General features: G+C 40.9%; 1 protein-coding gene across 4 annotated transcripts in view; it reads left to right on the top strand.

Annotated features, from left to right (window-relative positions):
* The window catches only part of LHX1 (LIM homeobox 1), a 14,999-nt gene extending 12,746 nt beyond the window's left edge, over positions 1 to 2,253 (top strand). For all 4 annotated transcript variants that reach the window (XM_018556788.1, XM_018556787.1, XM_018556785.1 and 1 more), the window contains one exon: positions 1,015 to 2,253. In XM_018556788.1, the coding sequence (XP_018412290.1) occupies positions 1,015 to 1,391 (377 nt within the window). In that variant the 3' untranslated portion in view covers positions 1,392 to 2,253. The remainder of the gene's footprint in view (positions 1 to 1,014) is intronic.
* Positions 2,254 to 12,255: the final 10,002 nt, after the last annotated feature.

Below are 12,255 nucleotides of genomic sequence, written 5' to 3'. Positions count from 1 at the left end.
ATATATAGATATACAATAAAAAAAAGCAGCTACTAGCATGTACTCATTTGGTTTTTGCTGGAATTAGGTTTTCCAAAGTAGCCAAAGACAAAATAACACAGCTTACAGAGTGATTTTAAACGCCTTTCTAATTCCTATGTAAACGTTGGCATAACAATAAGCTAAGGATAATAAAGAATAAAAGAAGTATTTCAGTTATTGGAAGCCTGATGAAAGTATTGATCTGTAGAGCAGTGAAATACTGATTTGTCTGAGATGAGCAGCGCACTCCCAGGAGGTGAATACCTTAGTACATCGCCCATATTGTACCTATAGCCTCGGTATTGAAGGAATGTTCAGTTAGCTTCTGTGTTCCGATGCATGAAGCAACTGTTAATATTTAACGGCCAGTTCGGTAGATGAGTAACGCGTGTGTCATCTGTACATATAGGCGGTGTCGGCACGATAGACAGGCTTATACCTCCTTCATGCTTTGCTATTATTACTTTGTTACCGACGGGGCTTTCTGTTAATATTTGGGGATATGAAAGCGGCCACAAGCATATACATGTATCAAAATGTGTCTTGTAAATGTTGAGGACGTTATAGTCTTTTCTGTGCCTGATATTGATTTGTAATAGAGAGGGCAAAGAAAGTCATAGGCTGCTTGTATTCTGTTGTGCATTACCCAAAATCACAGAATCCTCCTTAATACAAATGCAACCTTGTGTTTATTTAGTTAGTATACCTCTGCTCTGATTACGTTTTGCAATAATTAAAAAAAAAAACCTCATAGAAAACGGGATAGTTGTATTCAATATAGTCAAACTGTGTTTATTTTAGTCAACAACATTGTTTTACTCTCATGAGATATTCTCTACCTATAGGAAATAATTATAATTAAAGACATTCCCTTTGATGTATCAGTCTACTCATTTTAAATAAAATGCTGATCTTTTTGTTGATCTGTCTCATGGTAGAAGTTGCCTTTTTTTTAAATAGTGTAAACACATTCTGTTCTTTTCTGTTTGACAGACTACCAGAGTGAGTATTATGGACCGGGAAGCAACTACGATTTCTTTCCTCAAGGACCCCCCTCATCACAAGCTCAGACCCCTGTAGATTTGCCCTTTGTAACCTCCGGACCAGCAGGCACGCCACTTGGTACAATGGAGCACCCCTTACCTGGACATCACCCTTCTAGTGAGGTACAGCGTTTTACTGACATCATGTCTCACCCGCCAGGAGACTCCCCCAGCCCAGAGCCCAACCTGCCCAGCTCAATGCACTCCATGTCCGCAGAGGTGTTTGGTCAAAGTCCCCCTTTCTCCTCTCTATCAGTCAATGGGGGAGCAACTTACGGGAATCACTTGTCACATCCACCAGAAATGAATGAAGCGGCTGTCTGGTAGCTTGAGAACCAACAGACGGACTAACAATAAGACTGGTGCCAAAAGCCATCTCGGTTGACATTGCTCTGGCACACACAATTCCCCCCTGAAACAATATCTGTCTGGACGGAGTCTGCCGGGCTCTTGAAAAGAAGGAGACAAATTCGCAATCACACTGGACAAAAAATAATAAAATACAAAAACTGGCGAAGCTGCAATCCCAGTAGATCACATCCATTATCCCAATAGATGGTAGGCAATACCGATTCCATCAACCCCACTAGACAACACAAATTATATATATATTAAGGATTGACCTAGTCTGGTCCAATATGTCCATTTTCTGCAAGCCAGTAGAAGCTTCAGAATAGCTAAAAACCTGACTTCCAGGTGGAGACAGAACATTTGTTTGCCAAAATATGAAATACAAAAAAAAAATGTAAAAGCCCTCAGCATCAACTCTTCTACCTTGACAAAGCTACTGACACAAATAAAGGATCCTCACCATGAAGGTCTGCTGTCAGACCTGTTCTGACTTGAAAAAAAGATTCTACCTTCACTGACAGCGGAAACTAAAAGACTATTGAACTCAAAACAGTCAACTGTTTACGTCTGACGTTCAATTCAGGAGCCTAACGTTTTAGTAATAATCCACTTTTAGAAACCTCTGTTCATAACAACCAAGCAAAACGTTTTGAGCAATCAACCAAAATGATTCATTCTTTAGTTTTTGTTTTCTGTGGATGTAACGGGACTGAATGAAGAAAGAGCGTTTTTTTTCCTTTCTTTTTTGTTTTTTTTGGTACTCTGTGCTAGTTTTGTTAGAAGATTGTTTACAGAAGGCAACAGGAAGTGAACAAAACGTGAGGTGCCAAATCAAATATATAGCACAAAATACTGTAAGGTGCGTTAGCGCCAGCCACCCTGGGAAAGTGTTTCAAAGTGTTACACACTTTCCAAACATTTGATATACTTTTTAGTCCTGTTGAACATTCATTGACTTGTTAATGGATTATATAGACCCAGACAGGTTTTTATTTTTGTGTCCTTTAAAGAAAACAAAAGTCCAAAATATTTAAATTTTATGGTCAAATATGCAGTCCTGAGCTGCTTTTTCTTTATATATTAAATTTTCTCATACGTCTTTTATTGTTATTATAAGCCTAAGCTAGTGTGACCTCCAGTGCATATTAGACCATTCACTGTATGAAAGGAAAACATGTTGATAATTTGTGAATTTTTAATAAAAATAGAAAATGATGTTTAGATAATTTGTATTTCATTGAGTGTATCGGATATAGTTTGGCTGGCCAAATAATATATACGTATTTCTATGTTATCTACCTGTTTAGTATTCTTTATTTACTTTTATACATCGTGCAAAAGAAATATGATCAATGACATCCAGAAACCCAAATACTGTATTTCCTCCAATATAAAAGACTTATTTACTATAGAATAACCAGATCAGTGCCATTTAAAGGAATAACTGTATGTATTGTTTTTTTTTCTGAGAACTGGAAGAAATAGAAGCAGACGGCTTGATACAGTTCGCCTTAGTAAAGGATAAAATACAATGCAATGCGGAGCTATGTCAGAAAAATATGGATCTTCCTTAAAGGAGAGGGTACCATACTTACCAAGTCTCTGCATAGCATTCTAGACTATTAGAATAGTCTGTAAACAACTATTTTTAGATACCAAAATCTAATTTGCTGTAAAGGTCATGCTGCGTTCTCTCAGTTAACTCTGTAGCTCCAAGGCTGCAAAATGTTTCTGTTTTACTATGATGCCTAATCCTTATAAAATACCTTCATGCTTTAATCAGAAACCAAAAAAAGGAAATTGTGTTTTATGAATCTTTCTTGAGTATAGTGTGTATGCAGACGCCCGACTCGTTCATCTTTTCACCGACTGATTATAGAACCTCCTCAATGTATAGAGAGATGGGTTGATGGGTGATGCTAGGGACTATGGAGGTAATCATAAACCCCGGATGGCGTCACTGGCTGGAGTGCATGCCTCCTCTGTACATAGAAAATGTTGATGTCTAAGTTTCCAGAGATTGCCTGTCACTGGCTGCCGTGATACATGAAGTATAGCTGGGAGCCCTAACACGGGGCAGCTCATTTGATAATCTGACAGTTGATAATCTGACAGCTCGGAGAAAGTGAAATCTTGCTGACTACTGGCTGCCGAAAGTGCACCGCCTCCAACAGCCTGATTTCTCTCTATTCCTTCTGGAAGCCGGCAATTAATTGGTCAAGTAATTGCACAGAGATTCCATGTACATACAACGGAAGGCAGACAGCTTGGTCAGATTGGGGTGACGTCACACCTTAATGTGGAAACATTCATGCCAATGGCTTGCTTAGGTGTGTGATTTATAAACTTGCCCTATAGACCCTCCTTCTTAACGTATTCTAATTGTTACAATTCAGTGGGACCTACTGATTTACATTGAATTAATTATCTTTAATTCAAAGTCATTATCTATTTATATATATATATATTACTGTAATATATTTATATTATCTATATTCCTATATTGCTAGTAAGGAATTTGTGTGATTTCTATGGTCGATCTAGCTAGCTGTGTGGCTAGCTAACCACTACTTGATTTGTCTTTTTGCTATAGACTAGATCGTATTGTAAGCTTGAAGCCTTTCTAGTTGTGGACATGAGATGACAATGCTCCTGAGATCTGGGAACAAAGTGACAGCAGCCAGGCACTGTCAGATAGAGGCTGGCTTCTAATCTATGTGTAAGCATGAAGCAGCCGTAGGAAGAAATGCTCTTCAGCTTGTAATGATGATAACAATTCGCCAGCTACTTTCCATTCCAAGAGCCTGAGTCTCTATTCGCCGTACAGCCTTTGCACACTGCCAGTTGGCTTTTGCAGTTCGCCCCTTGGCTGTACATGGTAATATGTCCGCACCTTCCCCTCCCCTGGCTTTGATGGGAGCGCCTCTGAAGTCGTTAAGCGTTATGTCTGTTGCAGGGAGCAAGTGGTAATTAATGATATACCTCTGCCCTCTGTAGGACAATAGGCAGCACTGAACCGAGCTGCGAGCAGCCTCACTGTCGTCTTGCTTTCAATATGCCGTTGAGCAAATTACATTTCTCAATTTCTTTCCAGACGATGTCTTGATGTAAAAGAAAAGCAAATCCGACAGCAAGGCGAGGGCATAAAGCACACAGGGGCGGTGAGATGTAGCTTTAACCCTGTTCATTCAAGCAGGTGTTCTAGGAAAGATTGCCCAGCCATTGCCTTATTTTTTATTTTCTTGCCTTGGATAAGGGTTGTTGCTAGGATTCCAAAAAGTGTGTGTGTCTGTAGAGGGTCATTCCGCATCCTCAACTCAACAATAAAAGGAAATCTTTGGCACATTAGCATGTCATGGCAAACGGTGGATAAAATCAGTGGACCGGGCTTTGGCCACTGCACACCTATGCCAAGGTAAAATATGCTTATAACCACAGAGGCTTATTTAACACTATGCCAAGGTAAAGCTGTTTTCACTCTCTGCTGCCGCAATGCCAGGTTCCTCAATGCGCCCCCCTGTATGCAGGCTGCATACAAGTGATCTCGGCAACCTTGCTGAGATCACTTGTACAAAACAAGTGATGGCTTCCCCGCAGTACATTTAGCCCTGCTTGCCCAAAGCAGGGCTAAATGTAGAAAACAACTACCCGCTCGGCGCCCGGAACTGCATGTCCTCGGCGTCGGGAGATAGGAATTCCACACACCTGCTGCCCCTCTACTCCCTGCTGCCCTGCAGCCGGGCCTCGGTTGGCCTTGTGGAAAATCTGGCCCTGACTGTACCCCTAGGCCAAGGTCAAGGGTGTTTATACCCACACAGGCTTATATAACACTGTACCCCTACGCCAGGGTAAAGGGCGCTTATACCCACACAGGCTTACCTAACAGTGTACACCTACACACCAAGGTGAAGCATGCTTATACCCACACAGGCTTATTTATCAAGCCAATAATAAAAACCCTAAGTGCAAAGTGTGGCATTCAAATCAACCAATGAGAAATCATGCCATGGTTTATTTTTTTTCAAGCAAATTTTAGCTGGTTGATTTATATCACTCTAAAAAATGTGTTGGATTTAATTAAAAAAATTATTGCAGAATTTTGCAATCAGGTTTTTAAGTATTTTTAACTTATGGCATTTTTCAGTAAATTAAAATTGAAAAAATACTTAACCACAACTTACATTTCTGTTTAAATTCAAACAAATATTACTTGAAAAGAAAATAATACCAACTAAATCCAACAATATATTTTATTCTTTTTAAACTTAACATTCTGGGGGAAATTTATAAAAACTGGAGCAGGCAGAATCTGGAGCAGTTGCCCATAGTAACCAATCTAAATGAAAGAAAGAAGCTGAATGATTACCATATGCAACTGCTCCACATTCTGTCTGCACCAGTCTTGATAAATTCCCCTCTCTGTGTTTTTCCAGTTACATATATACATTTTCTGTTATAAATACATAGGGGGAATTTATGAAAAATGGAGCAGACAGAATCTGGAGCAGTTGCCCATAGTAACCAATCAGCTTCTCTTTTCAGTTTGTTCAATTAAGCTTTAAAAATGAAAGCTAGAGGCTCATTGGTTCCCATGGGCAACTGTTCCAGTTTTAGTAAATTCCTCTCATGTCTTGTATTCTTCTGAAAAAATACAAGACCTTTATTTTTTGATTGGAGGATAGTGAGAAGGGGCGGGTAAAGCGATTAGAGTGCTGTACTGCTCGAGTCACATCTCTCCCTCTCTTCAGTGCCTGGAAGCTGGGCGTTGTGTGCAGGAGACAGCATGCTGCAAGGTAACATTTTTATACTTTGCAGCCGCCCTCTGCACATAACACCCAGCTTTTTAATGATAATTTACACACCCAGTGAGATACCCAGGCAGATACCACCCACTGCCTGATGTCAATCACCAAGAGAGCAGACCTGATGGGGAACTAGGCTTCTTAACTTCCCAATTAGGCAGGCGCTACCCACTAGTAGGACACCTTGGACGCTTCACCACTGTATGACAGTTGCAGTGTGTATTGGAGGTGGTGGGCTGCACTTAGGATGGACACCATGGCCTCTACGCGCCTCCACACCGCAAATGGCAGTGCTTGCACCAAATTCATGTACCTGTTTCCTACAGGTACATGAATCTGGGGCAAACACCGGCAAATGTTGTGCTGATGCATCAGGGAATTCCAAAGAGTGTTGTAGACCAAGGCGGTCTCTTCTCCTAATATAGGCATAGAATTAACAGTTTTCGTAAGCCTACCTTAAAGAGGCAACCAGCAGCTATTGACATAATCAACATTTTGGTCAAGTATGTAACCTCCAAAACATTATCACCTAATAGAATGCTCCATTGTGCTGGTTATTAAAGGTGAGTACCACTTTAAATCGGCAGTAAACCACCTTTAACAAAATAAAAACAAACTGTACCCCCTGAAGCCATTTGGAAAAAGTTGACCTTTACCCCCTTTTACTAAAAATTACATCAGCATGCAGCCCTGCATGCTGATTTAAAATCATGTTATATTCATTAGTTAAACAAACATGTTTTTCATTTACTTACAAATGGAGTTCATCTACTTCTTGGTCCACTTCTGGCGCAAATGATGCAATGTGCCCAAGCATTGCATCCTGGGATGGTTATATCAGCAGAGCATTGCTGGCAAATCTCATGTGTAATCTCTAGAGATCTCAGGGAAAGGCATTTTCCTCCCTGAGATGATGTGCATGGTCACATGTCCTAGTCACATGTGCCAGAGTTCCAGGAAGTAAAGGGAGATCTAGAAGCCTGCTCTTAGCTAACATGGCCACTGCCAGAAGAATGGGGAAGAACAGAAAAAATAAGATATGCAAAGAATACAAAGCCTGCAATCATCTGTGTGTGTATGTGCCTGTAGATTGTCATTACTAAAAATTTCTAAAGGTGTGTTTGTTGTTATTTTAAAGATATGGTAACGTTCCTTTTTACCATATAAACCAATCCCTTCCAGCTCTGTAATGTCAATGCTCCATCACTTCTATCTTCTCATGATCTTCTTTTGCGTTCGGAGTCTTTGGCTACTTGATTGTAACTCCCATGCATGTGCAGCTACCTCACACACACCCAGCATTGGCGGTCAGTGCTCTCTCCCCCTACACACCAAGCATTGGTGGTCAGTGCTCACCCCCCTCTCTATCAGACCTCCTTTCATTGATGGTTAGTGGTAGCTTATAAATAGGAATACTTACTCCTGCTGTCTCCCTACTTCTCTGTCTTTCTGCTGCTCTGTCTTTTCTGCTTGCAATGCTGTGTTGGACAGGCATATCAATACGCTTGGGGCGCTAGCAGCCTGTGCTGGTTGGCCGGTGCCAGAACTATAGTTTAGTTTCGGCACCTGGCTCTCACCTATCCAACATTCCAGTAACACTAACAGTGCCTGCAGGTGCTGGCCAGGTGCACTGTCATTGGTGGTCAGAGCTCAACCCCCGCCAGCATTGGTAGTTAGTGCGTCCCTAAACTCCCCCCACCCCCCCGACATTGGTTGTCAGTTCTCACTCCCCACTTCCCGGCATTGGAGGTCTTTGCTCACCCCGCATATACACACCCAGCATAGGTGGTCAGTCCTTTAAACACCCAACTAAACAGTGCTCCCCCCCAGTATTGGGGGTCAGTGCTCAAACCACATCCAACAGCATTTGTTAAATTTTTCATGGCCGGTCCCTTCCTACACAAAATGCTGTGAGCAGTGGCTGTTCACATAAAGTAAATGTTTACTTAGCCAAGTGAAAGTTAGTTCACTTGAGTTAACTTTCAATACCCAATCATGTGCAAGAAAAAAAGAGATTTCTCCTAGTACATCATTAGTTGATAGAAGTGAACACACTTTGCCTTATTTACTAAGCTCAGTGATATGTGAACAATTTCAATGAGTGCTAATAAGGTTCAACTCATCTGTGCCTCAGATGTAGTGTTTGGTTTAGTGTAAATCTGGTGTGATTACGTTTATAGACAAGGAAGAGGAAAAAACAGCATAACACGTCATTATTTTTATTATTAACAATCATTTTAATGAACATAAGTTTTTAGGAGATGAGGGCTGTGTGAAGGATGGCAAACAGGAGCAGTGGACCATGGTGAAGGTAAAACGTGCCCACAGAAGTGTGTTGGAGACTCCCTACAGATATGGGATCAGCACCTGATCTAGCACAAATGGCTTAATCAGTCAACTCATCTTATATCTATGAGTACCATAAGAGTGGGATGTTATGCACTTTAAACCAATCAAGGTTCCATTGGATTGCACACTCCTAGCAACCCAAAATGCCTTCAGGCACTGGAAGCAGGGGAAGGTCCTAAGGCAGGTTACAGAAAAAGATAGGACAGGGAAGAGCTAGGCATTGTGATGCTAGTCATCCACAGTCCAATGAATAGCAAGCAGATACAAGAACATGCAGAGCTGCAACAAGAAATAACAATGTCACTCTACTGGTTATGCATTATGACAGGGGAGTTAAAAAAAAACTACAAATATTTTGACAGGTAAAACACTTCACTGTGTATTTGCTTGTTAGGCTGCTTTAATATAAATCCATGGGTATAGGAGGCCATGGATATTCAGAAATAATTATAGAGGTACACTGCTGGGGTTTGTGTTTTGCATACAAACAATAAGGGCTGCAATCATATATTTGCTGTCTTCCTTTACTGTAGACAACCAGTAAATTCTAGATGAAATCTTACATGTACCCAAAGAAGAAGAACTTTGTTATATAAGGCCTTTTTTATGTAGGCACTAGATTTAGCAGCAATAACGAAGCTGGTAGAATTTTTGCTGGATCCATTATAGCACTGGCCTCAGGATGTGAGTTGATAGATTCAAAAGGATTGTAGGATGACATTTTCCCCAATGTTTTCCTTTACCAAGTGATAGGTAAAATTGAATCAAATTAAAAAAGTTCAGAACCCAGCAAGCTTAGCAAGGATTCCCCTGTTTGATGACCGCAGATACTGAGGGGTCTATTCACTAAGCTGCCGTAGACAGCCGAGTGAACAACCGACCCAAAGCGAAGTGAGCTGAACGCTGTTCGGCTATTCACTCCAGGCTGGTATGGCTGATTCCAGCCGTATATCGGCTGAAATCAGCCGTACATCGAGTGGCTTCGCGTGGCTTCGGGTTGGCCGAACATGCTCAGCATGTTCGGCCGACCCAAAGTGCAGAAGGAGTTCGACTCAGCCGATCCAACATCTGGATCGACTAAGCCCGAAACTCCGGCAGGGCACTCGCTGTTGTTCGGCCTATTCCCATAGATGCTGAACAGCAGTGAGTGAATAGCCAAATGCTGCCGAGCGGCATTCGGCACGGCTTTTCTGCTCGGTACCTCTGTGGTACCGAGCAGAATAGAAAAACAGTTAAAAAAGTAGTAAAAAATAAAATAGAAAACGATTGGGCGGAGCTAGCAGTGATAGCTGGCTCTGCCCAACTGTTTTCTATTGGCCAGGCGGTTCTGCTGTAGTCAGAATAAACAAAAAAAAAATCACCATAGGAATGCATAGCTAGATTCCTATTGGCTATTTCACTTTGCAATGGTCAATAGAAAACTTTTATTTTATTCTGACGGCAGCCAACAGCTCAATGTCAGAATAAAAAAAAAGACAGGGAAAAAAAACACTTTAGAAAGTGTTTCTCTCCCGGGCGTCCGGGAGAGTTGGGCTGTCTGGAGATCAGTGCCCCTGGTTAGCTGGTAACCAGGAACGCTGATCTCTCTGCAAGTGACCGGACCCAGCCATAAGATCACGGCCGGCTCTGCCCAGCTGTCAGAAGCAGGCTGTCGGCCAGCCACTGGCTGGCCATTCGGCCAGCTTCGGCTTTCAACATTTTCGGACGGGAGCGCGCAGGGAAGACACAGGTGAGTATTAACCTCTGTTAAAGTGTTTGTTTGTTTGTTTTACACTTTTTGCATACATCTACTGCTTGCTAGCAGTAGATGTATGCAAAAAAAAAAACCGGAGGCTTTAATTATCCTTTAATAAATCATTATATTTTCTAATGCAAGCAGTGCAAGTACCTACATTGAACTTGTTATCAGCCTCTTGCAATCCCCTGTACACCAGAGCTTAGACTGGGAGAAGGAAAAGCAGCACAAGGAGCCAGTTTCTGACTAACTGAAAAAATACCTATATAAGCCAACATATCTGTAAACAAATAAGTAAAGGCAACTAGACTTGCTGTATTTTTCTTGAAGATGTTTCAGTGGTCATCCAACCAGCTTTCTCAATTCAGAATTGAGAAAGCTGGTTGGATGTCCTGTGAAACCTCTTCAAGAAAAATAGAGCAAGTCCAGTTGCCTTGACTTATATTTTTACAGATATACCATGACCTGGATGAATGAGAACCTTCACAGACATATATAAGCAAACATAGCCTTACAAATGTCTCAGCTACAGACTTTTACTCACACTGTTAAAATATAATACATTCTGTTTGTAAAATATTAACAAGTCACTGTGTTACAGAGCTGTATAATTGCAAATTTGTTGGGAGAAAAGAACAATATTCTGCATTTCAATTACATATGGTACAAGGGTTTTTTCATGCTGTTTGGTAGAAACTCACACTTGCATTGCACTTACTTTCTCCTTCTTGTGTGCTAAGTATGAGGATCTGCCTGCTATATTCACATGACCAGACTCAAGGCCCTAATAACAGAATACCAAATGGGAAAATGTGTCAATCACATGGAAAAGAAATTAAATTTCTTGGAGCAATTTGTACACATACATGGGTTAATTATCTAATTCCCACCCAAAATATTACCATCCACTGACATGATGTTAATATACATTCTGTACTAGCTGTCAATGTCAGCCGAAGTCCCCACTAATAGGAGTGGCTCCAGATCACGTGATCACAAAGTCAGCTCTGACATAGAGGTCACAAACAGGCTGAAGGCTCCACTGACAAAAAAATTAAGCTTTTTGCCTAAAGTTGAACACTTCCACCTTCAGGTTGCAATATTTATCTGCCATCTACTTAATAGTTAAACAGTCAGATACAGTTTCAATAGTAAAATAGTAATACATTAATAAAAAAAAGTACCAAATAAAAACCTTATATGTGCATAAAACTATGTAGAAAAAATATTTACATGTGCAAATTAGTCACAGAGTTACCATTAAGCTAACTGACACATTGATAAAATTGGCCTGGCCATCTAGGCATCAGTGACTTCTGGTCACAAAAAGATTAAGGTAGAAAAGTTTATTAATTTAGAAAAGTGAATGTTCAATTAGTGAATAGGGGAAGTGGTGTTTAGATAAGGTGAATAAAAAAAAACCCAGGATTTTTCCTTGCTAATAACTGTTCAATTTAAATATAGCTTTATTTACCAATCTAAGTTACAGTATTATGAAACTCTCAAACTTTTTTTTAATGATGAGCCCAGATCAAACAAATATACATTGCTTAGCAAAGTATTTCTTAAATTTGTTTCCCAAGCACTTACAGTCATCATGTTTCCAAAAGCTGGCTCCAACTCTCTCAGCTTTGCTTCCCTGAACTACCTGTCCAGTACAAGATCACATGGGACAACACAGTCTCCAGCAGCCGTCCGTCCATCTAATAGCTTGGAGAAGGGAGGAGTGGGGAGCTGGAAAATGGCTTGCCTTGCTGTGCCTGAGTGTTTGCGGAAAGGAAGGGGTCACTGGCACTCCAATATGCTGATCAATAAGCCTTTATTGACACATGCTCTATATCATATAACACTCATTATATGTTATGTGATACTGAGTATGAGTCAGTAAAGGCGTATTGATCAGGATACTGGAGTGCCAGTGACCAGTGGCGGAACTACTGCCGATGAAGCCGGT

The sequence above is a fragment of the Nanorana parkeri genome, unplaced genomic scaffold (genome assembly GCF_000935625.1).
Source record: "Nanorana parkeri isolate BGI_ZX_2015 unplaced genomic scaffold, ASM93562v1 scaffold252, whole genome shotgun sequence".
Taxonomy (NCBI): domain Eukaryota; kingdom Metazoa; phylum Chordata; class Amphibia; order Anura; family Dicroglossidae; genus Nanorana; species Nanorana parkeri.
The sequence above is the reverse complement of the archived record's forward strand: the minus strand, read 5'-3'. Positions and strand labels throughout refer to the sequence as shown.